The sequence below is a fragment of the Carcharodon carcharias genome, chromosome 12 (genome assembly GCF_017639515.1).
Source record: "Carcharodon carcharias isolate sCarCar2 chromosome 12, sCarCar2.pri, whole genome shotgun sequence".
Taxonomy (NCBI): domain Eukaryota; kingdom Metazoa; phylum Chordata; class Chondrichthyes; order Lamniformes; family Lamnidae; genus Carcharodon; species Carcharodon carcharias.
Window position 1 is genome coordinate 142,452,692 of NC_054478.1, and position 19,108 is coordinate 142,471,799.

The 19,108-nt window shown below is 49.1% G+C and overlaps 1 protein-coding gene across 2 annotated transcripts in view; it reads right to left on the bottom strand.

Annotated features, from left to right (window-relative positions):
- The window catches only part of cdk15 (cyclin-dependent kinase 15), a 75,687-nt gene that overhangs the window by 15,236 nt on the left and 41,343 nt on the right, over positions 1 to 19,108 (bottom strand). For both annotated transcript variants that reach the window (XM_041201079.1, XM_041201078.1), the window contains exons 10-12: positions 13,480 to 13,573; positions 10,836 to 10,899; positions 9,557 to 9,605 (exon numbers count right to left, since the gene is read on the bottom strand). In XM_041201079.1, the coding sequence (XP_041057013.1) occupies positions 9,557 to 9,605; positions 10,836 to 10,899; positions 13,480 to 13,573 (207 nt within the window). The remainder of the gene's footprint in view (positions 1 to 9,556; positions 9,606 to 10,835; positions 10,900 to 13,479; positions 13,574 to 19,108) is intronic.

Sequence of the window (19,108 nt, forward strand, 5' to 3'; positions counted from 1 at the left end):
TGAAGGAAGTGACCACGCGCTTGGAAAAGTTTGTTCAAAGCTTGTCATTCTCCCACAGCTGAGACGTTCAGCAGCAGCTCCATTGACTCGCTGGGAGCTGGGCCTCTGAATCTTTCTCACCCACTCAAGCAACACAAAAGCATGAAAGTGTCACCAAATGCTCCAGAATATTTCAGCCCTCGGGCACAGACTGCAAACTAATGTGTGTTTTAGGGGGAAACAGAGCAATTGGCTGAATGAGCGAGTTATACAATCCCCCTGTGGAAGGTGCCCATGTCACAGTCACTGGTGGAGGTGCTCACAGCCCCTTGCTGTGGCTTTACTAAGGTTTGGACCAGTGTCCATTATGGTTCAAGCTAACAGTGCAGCCTTGCAGTGTGGGTTAGGAGAATGCCTGTACCTGAGCTGACAGCACAGCATGCAGTCCAATGGGCAAAGCTGCTGCCAATCGGTCAGGTGGAGTGGGGCAGAGGTGGGTGGGGTTTTGGATGCCAATGAACGCACTACACACAGGTCATCCTAGTGGTGGCCAGGACTCTCCTGCATGTGTGAAGGGGCCTTCAGGCTTAACCAAGAGAAGTTCTTAGGACACATATACTAACCCACGTGTCTCTCTGTTTGACCCTGCAGGAGGAGACGATCAGGATCATGGAGCCTGGTGATTTAGGGGGATGCCTCATGGTTTACTGGGAGCTGAGAAGAGGAAGAGTGTGGTGGAAGTGCCAAGCTCAGCAAAGGGAGGAGCACCTCCCCCTGGATGAAGGGGTGGCAGGGCCTGCTGAACACGCTGAAACATCCACAGCGAGCCATCGCTCGTAGGCACCTCACTAGACCCAGGGTCTATAGACAGCGCTTGTCATTCCTGCAGATGACTGAGAAGCAGTGTCGCTGAAGACTGCGCATGTCCAGAGAACAGGTCAGTCACATCTGCCACCCACTGTGGGATTTGGTGTCACGGGGACATGGAGGGCATCCACTGCCAGTGGCCGTGAAAGTGACTGTGGCACTCAATTTCTACACCAGTGGCTCCTTCCAGAGTTGACCTGTGCTGGATCTCACAAGCCTCCACCCACAAGTGTATCCTGGAGGTCACTGACTTCATCTTCACGCAGATACAGAACTTTGTGCATTTCGCCCGGGATCAGGAAAGCCAGGAAGCCAGAGCGCTGGGATTTGCCCAGATCTCGGGTTCCCCACAGCTGCAGGATGCCAGCGACTGCACTCACGTGGAGCTCAGGTCTCCTTGGCAACAAGCAGTCAACTACATCAACCGCAAGGGCTTCCACTCGCTGAATGTTCAGCTGGTGTGTGACCACCACAAACACATCCTGTGGGTCTGTGCACGATTCCCAGGCAGCGTCCACGACTCCTACATCCTTAGCAGGTCTCAGGTCCCCGGAGTCTTCCAGGGTCTAGAGAGGCTGCGGGGTTGGCTCCTCTGGGATAAGGGCTACCCACAGAGACCGTGACTGATGACACCCGTGAGGCGGCCTCAGTATAATGAGGCTCATGCTGCAACCTGGGCTTTGGTGGAGCAAACGATTGGTATTTTGAAAATGAGGTTCTGGAGCCTCGACAGGTCTGGTGGAGCCCAGCAATATAGTCCCCAGAGAGTGTCGCACATCATCGTGCGTGCTCCACAACCTGGCACCTCAACGGGGGAGGTGCTGCTGAGGAGGAGATGGAGGAGCTGCACGTCTCCTCTGATGAAGAGGAGTTGAAGAGGCTGACGATGATGAGGTCATCGCACTGGCCAGACGAGGCAGATGCACTCGGGAAGCCCTCATAGCTGCTAGATTTGTGGAGAGGGCAGTCCTGACATCCTCACCTTGCATCTGTGAATGTTTGACTCGTGTGTGGCTGATGGCAGAGCACATACCCTCAGTGCTCAGGCTCATGTCTAGGAGACGCAGTAGAGGCCCTAATAGCCACTCGATTGCAGGAGGATGATGATGACACGCAGTGAGGACACTCCATGGATCTTCACACTGCCTCTGAGAATGTCCGACTCCTGTCTGACTAAAGGCAGCTCATTTACACTCTGTGATCAGGGTCATTTCATAGAGACGCAGCTGTGAAACTTTAAAAGCATCTGACCCTTTGTCAGCCTTTAGTACCCGAGTGCTTTGGAAACACAGTGTCACTGGTCACAGATGCTGATGAAATGGGGGGTCCAGCTCCATCTCAAAGGTGCTGAGAGCACACGGAGAGAATAAGGGAACTCTGTGACGCCTGCCCACAACATTCTGGCAGTAATAACAAGCACCATCGATGCACAGGCATCCGTAATGTATCCAGGGAGTGTGAGGCTGGACCATCACTGTGGTCTGAAGGCTGCACATAGCACAGGGAGGAGGCCCTGGACAGAGACACCAGCCTTTATCTTGTGCAGAAAGGTTTCACATCTGAGTGATACAAACACTGCTCATCAGAACAAGGAGTCACAGACAGGGAGACATTATTGGGAGTTTATGGGCAATAGTGAACATTATGTACAAGTGATTAACACCTGTGTCCAGGCTGTGCAACCTCATCTTCTTAGCCTTCCTAATCGGGCTCTCCCAACATCCACACCGGAGGTGGAGGCAGCCTGCTGACTGCTACACCCTGTGATGACCTTGATGGACATCCCCTGGAGGGCCCTAGTCTGCTCTCGGGGTCCTGCTGTGTGGCAGTGACACCCTCCTTGAGCTGTGGAGCTGGAGCTGCTGAGGTCACAGGAAGAGGGGATTCAGATGGGCCAGACACTTCCAGAGTCACCTTGGGAGATGGGCCTGGAGTGTGCACCTGCTGATCCTCCTCCCTATGGGTGCCTGAGGGCCCCAGGCTGACTCTTTGAGGAGAAGGGGAAGCTGGAGTGAGATTGACCTTCCCTGCACCTCTTGCATTGACACTGTTGGGGGCCTACTATGGTGTCAGGGATGGAATTCAGCCCACGCAGCAGTGCAAGATCGATGTCCTGGACCAAGGTCTCCACAGTAACCACCATCCTACCAGTGTTAACCTCGGTGTGTTGACTGGCACTATCACCTCAGCCTGAAGGTGGACGGACTCCTCCATCGTGCCTTGCAATCTGAGGAGTGCAGTGAACACCCCTTCCTGATGTTCCCAAGCTTGCCTTTGCAGCTCCAGCAGCTGTGACATGACCGAGTCCAGGAACTCGTCACCTGACTCGGACTCAGCAACGTTCTGGTCTCCAGCAGTCCTCCGAGTACCGGGGTCCTGGGAAGTCCCTGTCGCCGCCTGCTGTGGATAAGACAGTGTGATGTGCTCACCAGATTGTGACCCCAAGGCTATTCTAGAACGAGGTCCCACCGAGGTGTGTGTCTCTGTGCTGGTGGAGAGTGTGGGTGAGCGCTGTGATGAGTCTTCAATTGGGGTTTCATAAGATCCTTCTTCAGCAGTGTCTTCAGGGCTTGAGTTGAGTACCTGGCTTGTGGACCCCCTTGGCTGCTCCCCAGATGTGCTGTGAAAGCAAAGAGAGATAATTAGTGCATGGCAGGGGACTGCAGAACAGGGGACTCACAGCATGGTTATCTGATGGATGTTGCACTGCTGGATCCTCACCGGAGAGAACCTTACCTTCAGCACAGGAACAGTCCAGATCCTCGCTGGCCAGCTGGATGGCTCTGTTTTCAAAGTCCGTGAGGACCTTGATTTCAGGCATTCCTCCATCAGCTTGCAACCTCTCCCTGTTGTTGTGTGCCAGCTTGTCCTGCATGAATAGAGATGGAGAGAGTGTAAGCAGGTCACCTGCCAGGCCAGATGAGAAGGAAGCCTAGCCTGTGTGGGTGGTGAGTGGTCCCATGGACAGAATGACATGATCCGCGGGGCAGATGAATGTGTGTGTGAGAGAGCGAATGGTGATGCACCTTGAACCAGCAGTGAGTGAGATCCCTGTGGATGTGTGATGGCTTTGTGAGTGTGTGAGTTGAGAGTGATGAGAAGAGTGACTTACCCTGGCGGAACAGAGATCATTCATCCTCTTGTGGCACTGGGTGGCGGTCCTCTTTTGCAGGGCATTGGCACTGACCTCTGCTGCCACCGCCTCCCATGCTGGATGGGTGAGCTTGCTTGCTGGTCTTTGCCCAGAGCTGGGGGTAGAGGACTTTAAGATGAGCCTCCGCTGAGTCCAGTAGGTGCCTGAGGGAGGCGTCACTAAATCTGGGGGCAGCATGTTTCCTCCCTTTGGCAGACATGACTTTTCAGCAGCTTCCCACCCCTTGGAGAGTGTACAGTGGGCCCCCTTTATATATGGTGCCCCATTAGTGAAGGCCTGCTCTGACAGTGAAGCGGGCAGATCAGAGGCCACCCCATCAGCAATCCAGCAGCTTTCCTGTGAATGCATTAATAATGAGGCGGGACACACCAGGGATGGGCCGATACAGCCCCGAAAACCCACCATTGCGGCCAACAGGTAAAATAATCTTTGTCACGCCTACTACCGCATTTAGTGCAAATCTGGGATGATTCTGCCCAGAGAGAGAGAGAGAAGGAGAGAAAGACAGAGACAGAGACAGAGAGAGAGAGGGGAAGAGAGAGAGAGAGGGGAAGAGAGAGAGAGAGGGGAAGAGAGAGAGAGAGGGAGAGAGAGAGAGAGAGAGAGAGAGAGAAAGACAGAGACAGAGAGAGAGAGAGAGAAAGACAGACAGCGACAGAGAGAGAGAGAGAGACAAAGACAGAGAGAGAGAGTGGGAGAGAGAGAGACAGAGAGAGAGAGACAGAGAGAGAGAGACAGAGAGAGAGAGACAGAGACACAGAGACAGAGACACAGAGACAGAGACACAGAGACACAGAGAGAGAGACACAGAGAGAGAGACACAGAGAGAGAGACACAGAGAGAGAGACACAGAGAGAGAGACACAGAGAGAGAGACACAGAGAGAGAGACACAGAGAGAGAGAGGGAGAGAGAGGGAGAGAGAGGGAGAGAGAGGGAGAGAGAGGGAGAGAGAGGGAGAGAGAGGGAGAGAGAGGGAGAGAGAGGGAGAGAGAGGGAGAGAGACACAGAGAGAGAGACACAGAGAGAGAGACACAGAGAGAGAGACACAGAGAGAGAGACACAGAGAGAGAGACACAGAGAGAGAGGCACAGAGAGAGAGGCACAGAGAGAGAGAGGGAGAGAGACACAGAGAGAGAGACACAGAGAGAGAGACACAGAGAGAGAGAGAGTGGGAGAGAGACACAGAGAGAGAGAGTGGGAGAGAGAGTGGGAGAGAGAGTGGGAGAGAGAGTGGGAGAGAGAGTGGGAGAGAGAGTGGGAGAGAGAGTGGGAGAGAGAGTGGGAGAGAGAGTGGGAGAGAGAGTGGGAGAGAGAGTGGGAGAGAGAGTGGGAGAGAGAGAGAGACAGAGACAGAGAGACACAGAGAAAGAGAGACACAGAGAAAGAGAGAGACAGAGAGAGAGGGGGACAGAGAGAGAGGGGGACAGAGAGAGAGGGGGACAGAGAGAGAGGGGGACAGAGAGAGAGGGGGACAGAGAGAGAGGGGGACAGAGAGAGAGAGAGAGAGGGGGACAGAGAGAGAGAGGGGGACAGAGAGAGAGAGGGGGACAGAAAGAGACAGGGAATTGGGGAGAGAGACAGAGGGCGGAATTGTCTGCTCCCATTGGCGGCAGACGTATAAGGCAGCGTGAACAGACAATATGGCAGGAAGACCAAAAATCAATTTCACGACGTCGTGAAACCAGTTTGCAATCGTCCACTCCACCTGTCAATGGCTGGATGTGTTTCCTGCCACCACAGGTCGTGAACTTCATTGTAATATATCTGCATTTCATTATAATGTCGATCTGTGCAAGTGTCCTCAAGATGGTGAGGGCTGAGGAGGCTGTCTCCAGAGGAGATGAGGCCAGATGGAGATGTGAGGGTGTGTGTGAGAGAGTGAGTGGTGAGGTCCCTTGAGTTGGCAGTGAGTGAATGTGTGATGGGCTTGTGAGTGTGTGAGTTTAGAGTGATGAGGTGGTTGCCTTACCCTGGCAGCACGGATGAGATCATCCATCCTCTATCTGCACTGGATGGCCGACCTCCTCTGTGCCGCGTTGGTACTGACCACCACTGCCACCTCCTCCCAAACCGGAGTGGTGAGACTCACGGGCCTCCTCTGGCCAGAGAGGGGGGGTAGAGGACACTGTGGCGGGTCCCCACGGTGTCCAGAAGGTGTTCCAGGGATGTGTCACATGCAGCAGGTAGCTGGACTCTTCTTGGCTTTTGGGGCCATGTCTTCACCGGCGCCCTCCTGGTCTGGAAGCATTGGGAGGTGTGAGCGCGGCTACACTTTAAACATGGCGCCCGGTGTGACGAAGCAGTGAGGTGACGGCGTAGTGGCCGAATCAGAGGCTGCCCGCTATGTTCGCCGGGAACGCATGATTAATGAGGCGGGATTGGGATGATACGGTGTGAAAGCCTGCCATTGCAGCCAGTGGGTAAAACATCCTTTTCCCCGCCCGCTACTACATTTAGTGCAAATCTGGGATGATTCCACCCAGAGAGAAAGAGAGAGAGAGAGACAGACAGCGAGAGAGAGAGACACACAGCGAGAGAGAGAGACACACAGCGAGAGAGAGAGGGAAACACAAACAGTGAGAGAGAAACACAGACAGAGAGAGAAACAAAGGCACAGATAGGGAGAGAGAGATAGAGAGAGACAGAAAGTGACAGAGAGACAAAGCGACACAGACAGAGAGACAGAGCGAACGAGAGAGTGAGAGAAACAACGCAGATAGAGACAGAGACACAGAAAGACAAAGGCACAGATAGAGAGACAGAAGAACTTTAATGTGGGTGACTGCGCAGGCTGGAGTGTGGGGGTGGGGGGGGTGAAGTCCGGGGAAAATGTGAACACTTCACTCCAGTGCATTGGGCTCCATGTGTCTAACTCCCACACACCGCCCCCACCAACCCTCACCCCACTGCTTCACCTTGGGCAAAGCAGGTTGCCAACTTCATTCTATTAAATCACTCAATTAGAGTAATATTAACGTGTTTTGCAGTTTAACGTTGGCTCTATAGGTTTCCCTGGCTTCCTGGAATACTCCAGTTCAAGAAAAGTGGGAAGAAAAGGACAATTGAGGTGATTAAACCAGGACGGGGAAGTATGCCAGCAAGTATTCAGCTGCTTTATTGCCTACTGTTGCTAACTGGAGCCGGTGGCCACACTTTCCCAGTGGCTGTCAATGTCACCTCCGCCCTCGACCTCTTTGGCTCCGGGTCCTTCCAGGGATGCGCTGGAGCCTGGAGACACTTGCAGGCTGTCACAGCCAGCGGGGCTCACAGATGTGTAAGGGTGGCTGAAGGGTTTGTTTGCCAGGGTCACCAATCGTGACAGCTTTCCCTGCGATGGTATCGGTCAGAACTGGCGGGTGCTTGAGTCTGTGGCTCCCACTGGCTTCCCACAGGTACGGGGTGTCATCGCCGGTGTACACGTGGCTCCCTGCCCAGATCACCCAGGAGTGTTCGCCGACCGTCAAGGGTTTGCGCTCCATCAGTGTGCAGCTGGTGTGCAACCACATTAAGATGTTTCTGCAGGCGTGCGCAAGACAGCCACCCTCACCGACCTCTCCACACTGTGAAGCAGAGCGGCCGGCTCCCTGCTCAGAGACAAGGGACTGATGGTACCAGGAGCCCACAGAGTGAGACCCAGGAGCGATACGGCGAAAGCCATCAGATGTGTCAGCAAACAATCCATCAGCAACGCTGAAGATAAGCTTCAAGCTTCAGTCCACACCAGGCAGCGGCTCCAGGAGGGTTGTGGTGTGCTGCACTCTGCACAACATCACACAGCAGCAAGGTGTGGAACTGCAGGAGGAGCAATGTGCAGAGTACAGGACTGCTTCAGGTAGTCCTGAGGGGGAGGAGGAACATGAGGAGGAGGAGGAGACAGCAGATAGTGACATAGATAACATGCCACCAGCACCTCGCTGGCCGGCATGACTCACTAACGCAAGGTTCACTTGGAAAGGTTGTAGCTAGGAAGCAAATCAGCTATAGGCTGAACTAACTGGATTTTAATGTACCTGATAGATCAGTTATTCAAATCTGTTAACTTGGCAACTTTGAAATGGGGCCTAAACTGACCTTCTACGCGGTGTCTGCCGGCACTGTCGAGGCCTTCTGTGCTTGGTGGGCATCGTGGGGACTGGGGTGTTTTACTGACCCTGTTAATCACATTTTGGTTTAACGTTTGCAAGTTTCCTTTAAACTTTGTCTTTGTTTTTGCAGTTTCCCTTTAAGGGGCTGCTTTTTGCTTTGCCCCTGATTTTGTTAATTTAGTTTATTTGGTTGACTCAAAAAAAGAGTTAAACTGACCTCCTGTCAATCTTGGACACTGAGTTTAGTCTGATGTAGTATTGACTCACGCTCAACTGTGCTACAATAATACCCTCAAACTGAATTTGTAACCTGAGTTTTAACGACCTTGTCAGTTATTAACAGGTTAGTAACATCAGCTCAATTGTTCCACTACTTTTAATGTTTAATAGTAAAATGCTAAGAGTTGTAAAAGTGCGTTAACAAAGACCAGTTAATTCAGGAATTCATGCTTTGACCTTCTTTGGAGCAGATTAACTCATTCATTCAGTTGTTCCTGGTTGTGTAAATGCAAATAGAATTTGGACCAGTTGATGCGAAGAGGTCAGGCCAGCCAAATTTAGGCATCTGGGAATGCAATCTAAACGTGGAAGGGGGAATCTCCCAGCAGTGCTTTGATGAGTAGGTAGGGGGAATGAGGAGCTAACAGACCCTGTAAAACAAGGGCCCCTACTTCCACCTGTCCCTGTCTCTCGTTGACATTCCTACATTCAGAAGTGAGCGATAAATGTTTCTATCTGACACTCAGGGAGTCCGAGTTGCTGTAGCAACATACGTCTTTATCGGCATATTGTGGTCTGGAGCTATGAATAGTGATGACAGAGACTCCAGCTTTCTGTCACATGGCTGACCAGGTATCTCCCCCACTCTTACCACCTGTCATTGGCGTGTGTTGGAAGGATTTACAGGTTAATACACAATCAGCTTGGCCGTGCTATGAACACGGACTTCCCTGGCCATCAAGTCCTGGAGTGGGATTTGAACCCAGGGCTTCTGGGACACAACCCACCATGCCACAGGGCCTCCATCAGAGGCCAATCCTGAAATACAATTGAGCCCCGCAGGCATCTTGTCTCCAGAGACAGAGATCAGCCCCCTCAAGGTGCCACTGACCAAATGGGAAAAAGAGGTTTGAAGAAGGAGGATGGGCGAGAGGTGGAAAGAAAGAGAAGCAAACAGATGGAGATAGAGCGAGCGAGAAATAAACAGGGAGAGAGTGAGAGAAAAAGAGTGGAGAGAGGTTCCAGGCAAGAGGTGAGAGGAGTGTGGAGTAACCTGTGATATTCCCAGTTACACTTTCTGTTTTTTAACCCAGGGTCAGCTAAAACTACAATAGTCTGAAAGATGAGCAGTGAACCAGCCAGAGGAGGAGTGGGGAACACAGAGAGGCAACGTCTCAACCTAAACTGCTACTCTTTACAGAACCCACAGGGTTGCTCCCCTATGGTAAATTCCTCCAAAACAACACTCACCTTTTCCAAACATGGCCCAGTTTCTGAGGCGGGTGAGGTATAAAGTGCTCTGTCAAGAGAAAAGAGGGAGAACCATGACAGGACTGGCCCAACATCACCATCAGAACACCCACCATCACCAGATATACTCACAAACCACGTCATGTAACAAACCCACCCCAACAGACACACAGCCAAACCCCAATACATCACCCCAGACTGAACCCCAACATATCACCCCAGACTGAATCCCAATATATCACCCCAGACTGAACTCCAACATATCACCCAGACTGAACTCCAACATATCACCCAGACTGAACTCCAACATATCACCCAGACTGAACTCCAACATATCACCCAGACTGAACCCCAATATATCACCCCCAGGCTAAACTCCAATACGTCACCCGGACTGAACCCCAATGTATCACACCCGGGCTAAACTCCAATACGTCACCCGGACTGAACCCCAATGTATCACACCCGGGCTAAACTCCAATACGTCACCCGGACTGAACCCCAATGTATCACACCCGGGCTAAACTCCAATACGTCACCCGGACTGAACCCCAATGTATCACACCCGGGCTAAACTCCAATACGTCACCCGGACTGAACCCCAATGTATCACACCCGGGCTGAATCCCAATATATCACCCAGACTGAACCCCAATGTATCACACCCGGGCTAAACTCCAATACGTCACCCGGACTGAACCCCAATGTATCACACCCGGGCTGAATCCCAATATATCACCCAGACTGAACCCCAATGTATCACACCCGGGCTAAACTCCAATACGTCACCCGGACTGAACCCCAATGTATCACACCCGGGCTGAATCCCAATATATCACCCAGACTGAACCCCAATGTATCACACCCGGGCTAAACTCCAATACGTCACCCGGACTGAACCCCAATGTATCACACCCGGGCTGAATCCCAATATATCACCCAGACTGAACCCCAATGTATCACACCCAGGCTAAACTCCAATACGTCACCCAGACTGAACCCCAATGTATCACACCCGGGCTAAACTCCAATACGTCACCCAGACTGAACCCCAATATATGACCCAGACTGAACCCCAATATATCACCCAGACTGGACCCCAATATATGACCCAGACTGAACCCCAATATATGACCCAGACTGAACCCCAATATATCACCAAGACTGAACTGCATTATATCAAACCCAGACTGAACTCCAATATATTACCCAGGCTTCCCCCCACCCCCCCACCCCCCCCCGCAGTCCCCGGATGGGTGAGTGATTTTGGGGCATTTACCTGTGCTGTAGTTCGGGAGTACAGAGACTCCGGGCCAGCTCTCTTCTGTGGGAAAGCCCAGCACCTGGAAATAGATTCCCCGGTCAGATTCAGAATGGTCACCTCCAACTGCACTCTCTGCCATCTCAAACACTTTACATTCACGTGTGTAGTTTCAACGGCCACCGTTCAGACTCACCGTGGTCGATCGCGGCCTGACTCTCACCACGTTTGCCTTCAGTGAATGGGGACCCAAGGAAGGGGCTCTATCCCACTGAGCCACTGGGGTTCAGGCAGTCGTGAATCCCGGTGTCCGGAGCTCTCTCTGGAAATGAGTGCGTGCCAATCTGCACACATGCAAATCAGGGTCAAGTGACATCATTTGGATCCTGATGCTGAGCGGAATTTTGTGGCCCTGTCGCTATGGGAGGGGCCATAAAATTCCACCAGGGCCTCTGAACTCCACGCCACTGCTGCCCTGCCTTGAGGCATTCCAAGGTGAGATTCCACGGGCACAGTACACACATGACCCCACAAAGAAAAAGGGTGGTACTGCCAAATCTAGGGCCCCCTGGCTATTCAGAAGCATACGGGCCAACATCAGGCAGAAAACAATGCTTATGATAGTCACAAAAGACTTAATACTGTGGAAAGCCTAGAGGAGTTTAGAAAGTACAGGGTGAAGTAAAAATGGAAATTAGGAAAGCAAAGAGAGGATATGAAAAAAACACTGGTAGGCAAAATCAAAGAAAATCCTAAGATGTTTTACCAGTACATTAACAGCAAGGGAATCACAAAGGAAAGGGTAGGGCCTATCAGAGATGTACATGAAACTTGTGTGTTGATGCTGAAGACGTGGGCAGGGTTCTCAATGAGTACCTTGTCTTTGTCTTCATTAAGGAGAGGGATGATGCAGATATTCCAGTTAAAGAGGAGGGGTGTGAAATATTAGATACAATAAGCAGAGTGAGAGAGGAAGTACTGGGGGGACTAATATCCTTGAAGGTGGATAAATCACCAGGGGTGGATGGATTGCATCCCAGGTTGTTGAAGGAAACCAGGGAGGAAATAACGGATGCTCTGGGGATCAGTTTCCAATCCTCACTAGATACAGGCGAGGTCCCAGAGGATTGGAGGGTCTGCGAAGGTTGTATCGTTATTTTAAAAAGGGTGCGAGGGAAAGGCCAGAAATTTACAGGCCGGTCAGTCTGACTTCATTGGTGGGCAAATTATTGGAAACAATTCTGAAAAAGAGGATAAACTTTCACTTAGAAAGGCACAAATTGATCAGGGATAGTCAGCATGGTTTTTTTAGGCAAAGATCGTGTCTTACTAACTGAATAGAATTTTTTGAGTTAGTAACAAGGGGGATTAATAACAAGGTCCCACATGGCAGACTGGTCAGGAAAGTGAGATCTCATGGGATACAGGGGAATGTGGCAGGTTGGATCCAAAATTGGCTGTGACAGGAAACAAAGGATAATGGTCGATGGATGTTCTTGTGAATGAGAAACAGTTTCCAGTGGTGTTCCACAGGGCTCAGTGTTGGGTCCCTTGTTGTTTGTTGTATATATTAATGATTTAGACTTAAATATGGGAGGCATGATTGGGAAATTTGCAGATGACACAAAAATTGACTGTGTAGTTGATAATGAAGAGGATGGCTGTTGACTCCAGAATGATAGCAATGGTTTGGTTGAGCGGGTGGAGAAGTGGCAAATGGAATTCAATCCGGAAAAGTGTGAGGTAATGCATTTGGGGAAGGCAAACAAAGCCAGGGAATACTCAATAAATGGGAAGTTGTTGAGAGTGGGTGAAGAAGTGAGAGACCTTGGAGTGCGTGTCCACAGGTCCTTGAAGGTAGCAGGACAGGTGGATAAGGTGGTAAAGAAAGCATATAGAACGCTTTCCTTTATTGGGTGAGGTATTGAATACAAAAGCAGGAATGTAATGCTGGAACTGTATAAAACGCTGGTTAGGCCACAGCTGGAATTTTGTGTACAGTTCTGGTCGCCACATTACAGGAAGGACATAATTGCTCTGGAGAGAGTACAGAGGAGATTTACAGGAATGTTGCCAGGGCTTGAAAATTGCAGCTATGAGGAGAGATTGGACATGCTGGGGTTGTTTTCCTTTGAACAGAGGAGGCTAAGGGGTGACCTAATTGAGGTGTACAAAATTATGAGAGGCCCAAATAGGGTAGACAGTAAAGACTAGTTTCCCCTTGCTGAGGGGTCACTTACCAGGGGGCACAGATTTAAGGTGATCAGTAGAAGGATTAGAGGGGAAACGAGGAAAAGCTTTTTCACCCAGAGGGTGGTGAGTGCCTGGAATTCACTGCCTAAGTTGGTGGTTGAGGCTGAAACGCTCAACTCATTGAAAAGGTACTTGGATCTGCATCTGAAGCGCTGTAACCTGCAAGACTGGAAAGTGGGATTAAAATGAGTGAATAGTTTCTTTTTTCTCTTTTTGACCAGCGCAGACACAATGGGCTGAATGGCCTCTTTCTGCACCGTTAACATTTCTATGGGTCTATGGATTCAAACCAAGGCCCCCACCCGTTTCCATGGGCCTTCGGTCATTCCTTCCTCTCAGTCTGAGCTGGGTTCAAACCCCGATTACAGCGTCGCTTCTCTGAGTCATTGCAACATCGAAAGTCACTTACTGCCCAGATTCTCTGCAGCTGCTCCGTGATATCAGAGACACCGGGGAAAGCCGGACAACCTTCCACCATCTCAATGAATATACAGCCTGCGCCCCTGTGATGGAAGGACAGAATTACTCACCATAATCGTCACTGCAAGGCAGGGGCAGACACATAGCCATTAACTGATTTGTAAAGGCGGGGTATAACCGAGGCCTACACACAAGGCCTCTCCCTAGCGCCTATGGGAATTTGGGTTCACAACATCCATGTATTCCAATGTAGCTCGCTGTGAGAGTGTGTGTTTGTGTGTGTGTGATGAAGAGATTAATGTCGATAATGTTATTAGAAATTATATTTTTAAATAGAGTTTACTGGTGTCTGTGTCTGCGTGTGTGTCTTAGTTGGATTAAAGTCTAGTCTGGGTGCTTTGATGTACAGAAAGCTGTAGGTTTGAAATGGTAATTAGGTGAACAGTAAGGAAGTTAGAAGGTAAAGTGTACATTTGCATTTGTTCAATAAAGCACTCAAGAGTGGGGGTAAAATCTTGCACCTAGCTAGGAGATGCCATGCGATGTGTTTATATTACTAATAAAGTTAGTGGGAGGAAAATGTCATTGTTAGAAGATGTGATGTTAAAACCCTAGTAATACAATGGGAAATTTACATTCAATGGAAAAGCTATGTATAACCAGAAAGGAGTTTGTGTGTGTGAGTCAGGGGCATTTAAGATCTAACCAGCCTGTAAGCCTGCATCTGTATCTGCAAGGAACCTCATTTTGAATTCATAAGGTCAAATGTGCTTTGCCTGGGGTCTTTTTAAATCTATGAGTTTTACTGTTGTCTTAACAGGGTGTGTAACTGAGAGTCAGATTAATTAGGGTATTTTTGTAGTTATTATAGTAGTAATTTTGTAGACATATGTATGTGCTTTCAATTTTTCTGGTACTAATAAATGTTTAATTTAGTTTTATAAAAAACCTCTTGAGACTCAGTGGTTTTATTATTACTGAATTCAAAGCCTGTCATAAAGAGATATTAATGTCTATAATGTTATTGGAAATTATTTTTAAATTGGAATTGTAGTAGGGTCTGTGTCTGTGTGTCTTAATTAGATTAAAGCCAGCTAGATTGGGTACTTTGCTGTACAGTAGTTTGAGATGTTAAAACTGAAGGAGGAGAAGGTAAAGTGTAAATTTGCATTTGTTGAATAAACCATTCAAAAGAATGGGTAAAATCTTGCACCTAGCTGGGAGACGCCAAGTAATGCCTTTATATTAATAATAAAATTGGTGGAATGAAAGGATTATTGTTAGGAGAGGTAAAATTTAAAAACCTAGTAATACAATGGAAAATTTACTTTCAAAGGGGAAGCTAGGTATAAGTCAGAGGCATAAAGTAAGCAGCAAGTAAGCCTTACAACTGTATCTACAAAGGAACCACATTGCAAGGAATTTTGAATTTGTAAGGTCAAATGTGCTTTGCCTGGTGTCTGTCTAAAGTCTATGGGTCATTGTTGCCTTGGTGAAGATTTACTTGGGAATGATTAATTTAGGGGTTTGTTTAAAAGTTATTATGGTAGTAATTTGTAGACATGTGTATGTGTTTAATTTGTTGTTAAATGAATAAATGTTTAATTTAGCTTTACATAAAAAACCTCTTGAGGCTCGGTGATTTTATTCCTGAATTCAGAGCTGCATGTCAAACATACCAGTTGAAAATATAAGTCATGACAATTGTTCAAGTTTCCCTCTGGGATTTAAACAACTCAGTTTTTACCCAGCTGCTGTGTCATAATAGCACGTGTGTCTGTCTTCTTGGTTTGTGGGGGGGGGGGGGTGGTGGTGATGCAGAGGGAAATCGGCACAGAATGGATTAAAACAGCTGTCAGTTCTACTCAAGAAAGTGCTTTGTTAAAAAATGAGACACTGAAAAAGTGGGGAAGTCACTCATTCAAGCCTTAAGGCTCTGGGACATCGGTTGGTCACTTGTTGGGGGTGGAATTTTACGTTCTGCGGGCAGGTGCGCACCCGACCCGAACGGGCATAAAAACGCTCGAGATGACGTAGGGCGAGCGTCCCGATGTCATCGCGCACTCGCGGGATATTTCACTCGGTGGGCAGGCATGGCAGTCAAGAGCGCGCCTGCCAACAATGAAGCGGGCAATTAAGCCCAAAGGTGCAATTGTCTGCCATTTCTCGTGGCCCGTCCAGCCTTACCCTTGGAGGATGGGCCAATCGGGCCAGGCGGCCTTCACGTTTTTGATGAAGCCTCATCCAAGGGCGGGATGAAATCTCCGTCAGGAAATAAAATAAAAAGAGAAATATCTGGGGGGGTGGGGGGGGGGCAGTGTTTTTGTGAGGTCTGCTTTTGGGTGCTCGATTGTGCTGCACGGACAATATTTTTTTTTTTGTTTGCAGCTTTTTCGAGCTGGCTTTTATTATTTGCAGGTCTGCAGCTGTCGGAGGCGGCCGTTATGCCTTCAGGGGGCTCTCTCGAAGCGTCAGTCAGCGTGAAATCGCGGCCGGGGGCCGATCGCAGTCGGGGGTCCCGTTTCCCCGATCGCTCCCAAGCCCGCTGATCGGGCGCACCCGACAAGGGGGAAGATTCAGGCCCAGAAGGTGCTTCGGTGGATCATGTAGCCATGGTAACGGAATCACTGGGAGAGATTTTGATGAGCGTGAGAGTGCGTCTTCTTGGCTGCAAGTTATCTAAAGTCTGCCTTGTATGTCGAATAAAGTATTGTAGATTAGCGTTAGTGGGCGTAGAATTCAGGCTTCAAAAGCTAGAATTGGTAGAAGCGTTTAGAGCAAACCATTGTTTGCTATGGTCAGGTTGGCATGGTAACACTTGGCACCGGAGTTCTGTAGCGCATTGTGAGCTCAATAGTAAAGAATCTTGTTGAATCATTCGATTGGAGTGACTCATGTCGGGTTGCGTAACGTGAGCTTGCTAAAGTCAAGGCTCTGACACTGCGATTGTTATAACTGACAGCGCGAAAGAAAAATGTAATGAGAAAGCAGTCTAACGGTGCCGAGTTAGCTGCCCTCAACCAGGCCCGAGAACTGGCTTCGGTGCCCCTGAGGTAGAAAGGCAGGCCAGCTCCCCCCCTTCCCCCCCACCCACGCGACCAATGCTGGACATTGGGTGAGGTGCAATGGGGCTTTGATGCTCTTCCCCCCCTGCCCCCCATGGTCGATCATGCTGCCAGCACTTGCTGTCCAGACCTACAGCTGGAGAATGACTATCTGAGCCGCAGAGATAGACAGGGTTAGGGCGGGTGGGGGGGAGTGTGGGGAATTTATGGCCACATCCCTTCACATGGAGAGGAGGACAGAGAAGTGGGCAGAAAATTGGCAGCTAGACCACCAGAACAGCAATAACCGCCTCGCGGGATACAGGAGGCTCAGCAGGGGGCACGGCTTTCGTTTAGCGACACCCCTCACAAAATGGGGAACAAATTATTGACAAGACAGACGCTTCCAGCAGGAAGATGAACTCAGATTGCAGAGATAAAAGGAAGGCTTGCATTTATATTGCACGTTTCATGACCACCAGACATCTCAAAGTGTTTTCCAGCCCATGACTTACTTTTGAATTGTGGTTATTGTTGTTTTACAGTTCCAATTGCATTAGAAGCAGGTTCACACGGCTGATTCCTGGAATGAGGGGGTTATCCCATGAGGAAAGGTTAGACAGGTCGGGTCTGTGCCCATTTGGGGTTTAGAAGAATGAGAGGTTATTTTGTTGAAACATATAAGATTCTGTGGGGTCTTGACAGAGTGGATGCTGAGAGGAGGTTTCCCCTTGTGGGCCAGACTAGAACTAGGGGGCACAGCTTAAAAATAAGGGGTTTCCCACTTAAGATGGAGATGAGGAGCATATAAGGTGTGAAGGGAATTTGCATTTTTAGATAAATGAAGAGATTTGGATTTCAAAGGGATCTTAATCTGTTTACAATTAGCCAGATAAGCAAGGCTAAGGAATGTGTTTATTTTTCCCAAAGGTTACTGACAATATATTGGCAGCCTGAAAGTTTTTATATTATGAGGAAGATATAGGGCTGGATTGTCACGTCGGCGAGTGGGGGAGGGGCTCACTCGCTGACACGTAAAATGACGCAGAATGACATCGGGCGGAACTCCCAAAGTCATCCCGTGTGATTTGCATTTTCAGGTAGGCGGGGGGGCGTAGCCGAGTCAGCTGTGCACCTGCCAACCTGTCAACGGATTATTTAGGCCATTCAAAAAACAATTAAGCTCATTAGTGGACCTGCCTGTCCAACCTTAAGGTTGGTGGGCAGGTTGGGAGTGCTGGCGACCACCTGAAAAAGCATGAAACCTCATCCATGGGCAGGATGAGGTTTCACTGCTGAATCAAAAAATTAAGAGACTCTCTTAATTAACGTCATGCCCATGTCCCAACTCATGTGACAGGGGATATGGATGGTGAATGAAATTTTCACTGCAGTAGCGTTTTTACTCTGGGAACCGATCTCCCTGAGGTAGCATTTAGTCTCAGGGATATCGGAGCGCTCCTTCACGCACATTGCATGAAGGAGCGCACTTCTGATTTTAGGAATCCCCCCTTCCTGCACATGAAGCCTTAATTGGCCCGCCTACTAAAAATGGCGGCGCGCTCCCAATCGGGGGCGCCAACTGGAGGGCTGCCCGCCCATTGGGGGTGGGGGGGTTGGGGGGGATTTTGACCATAGCTTCAAAGACATACGGAACAATAGAATTTACTTATTAAAAAGAGAGAAAATATATATAAAGGAGAATGAAAGGCTATGTGTCAGAAGGCCATTTAAGATCCACCAGGAGTGCATGAAATAGCCTTAATGAAGCCTCCAGCATTTGTACACGAGTCTGCCATATAACGAAACTGAAGTTGGGGAAAAGCCATTTGGGATTCCACTGTCAAGTCAGTATTGTGTCAACTTGCTACTTCTGTTTTAAATCTAAAATCTATTCTGGACTGTTGCCTTAAAGGGAATGTAGCTGGGAGTCAGGTTAATTAGGAATTTTAGAAGTTATTATAGTAGTAATTGTAGTTCTGTGTATGTGCTTGAAATCTTTTATATTTTGTTAATAAATATTTTAATTTAATTTTTTTTAATCTCTAAAAGTCTTGGTGTACTTATTACTTCTGAATTCAGTGCACACATTGTATGATAAATACAAATTGCAAAACCGCTGTGATAGCATGACCAAGTTTTCCTCGTGGATTTGGTCTGTCTGGCACACATATCTGCCACATCATAACACCCCTTATCTTGTATCCTAGGAAACACAAGGAAGGATATATTGGCCTTGTAGTGGGTGCGATGCAGATTCACTGGAATAATACCTGGGCTGAAAGGTAGCTGGCTTGGCGCTAGGCTTGTATTTCCTTGGGTGTAGAGGATAGAGATGTTTGAGGTGATTAAAGGAGTTGATAAGGCCGATCGAGAGGAACTGTTTCCTTTAATGAGGGGGGTGGTGGAATCCAAAGTTAGAGTTAGGCCATTCGGGGGTGATGTCAGGAAGCACTTCACACAAAGGGGTTTGAAAATCTAGAACTCTCCCCCCCGAAAAAAACTGTTGGGGCTGGGGTCAATTGACAATGTCAAAACTGAGATTGGTGGATTTTTGTTAGTCAAAGGGTACTA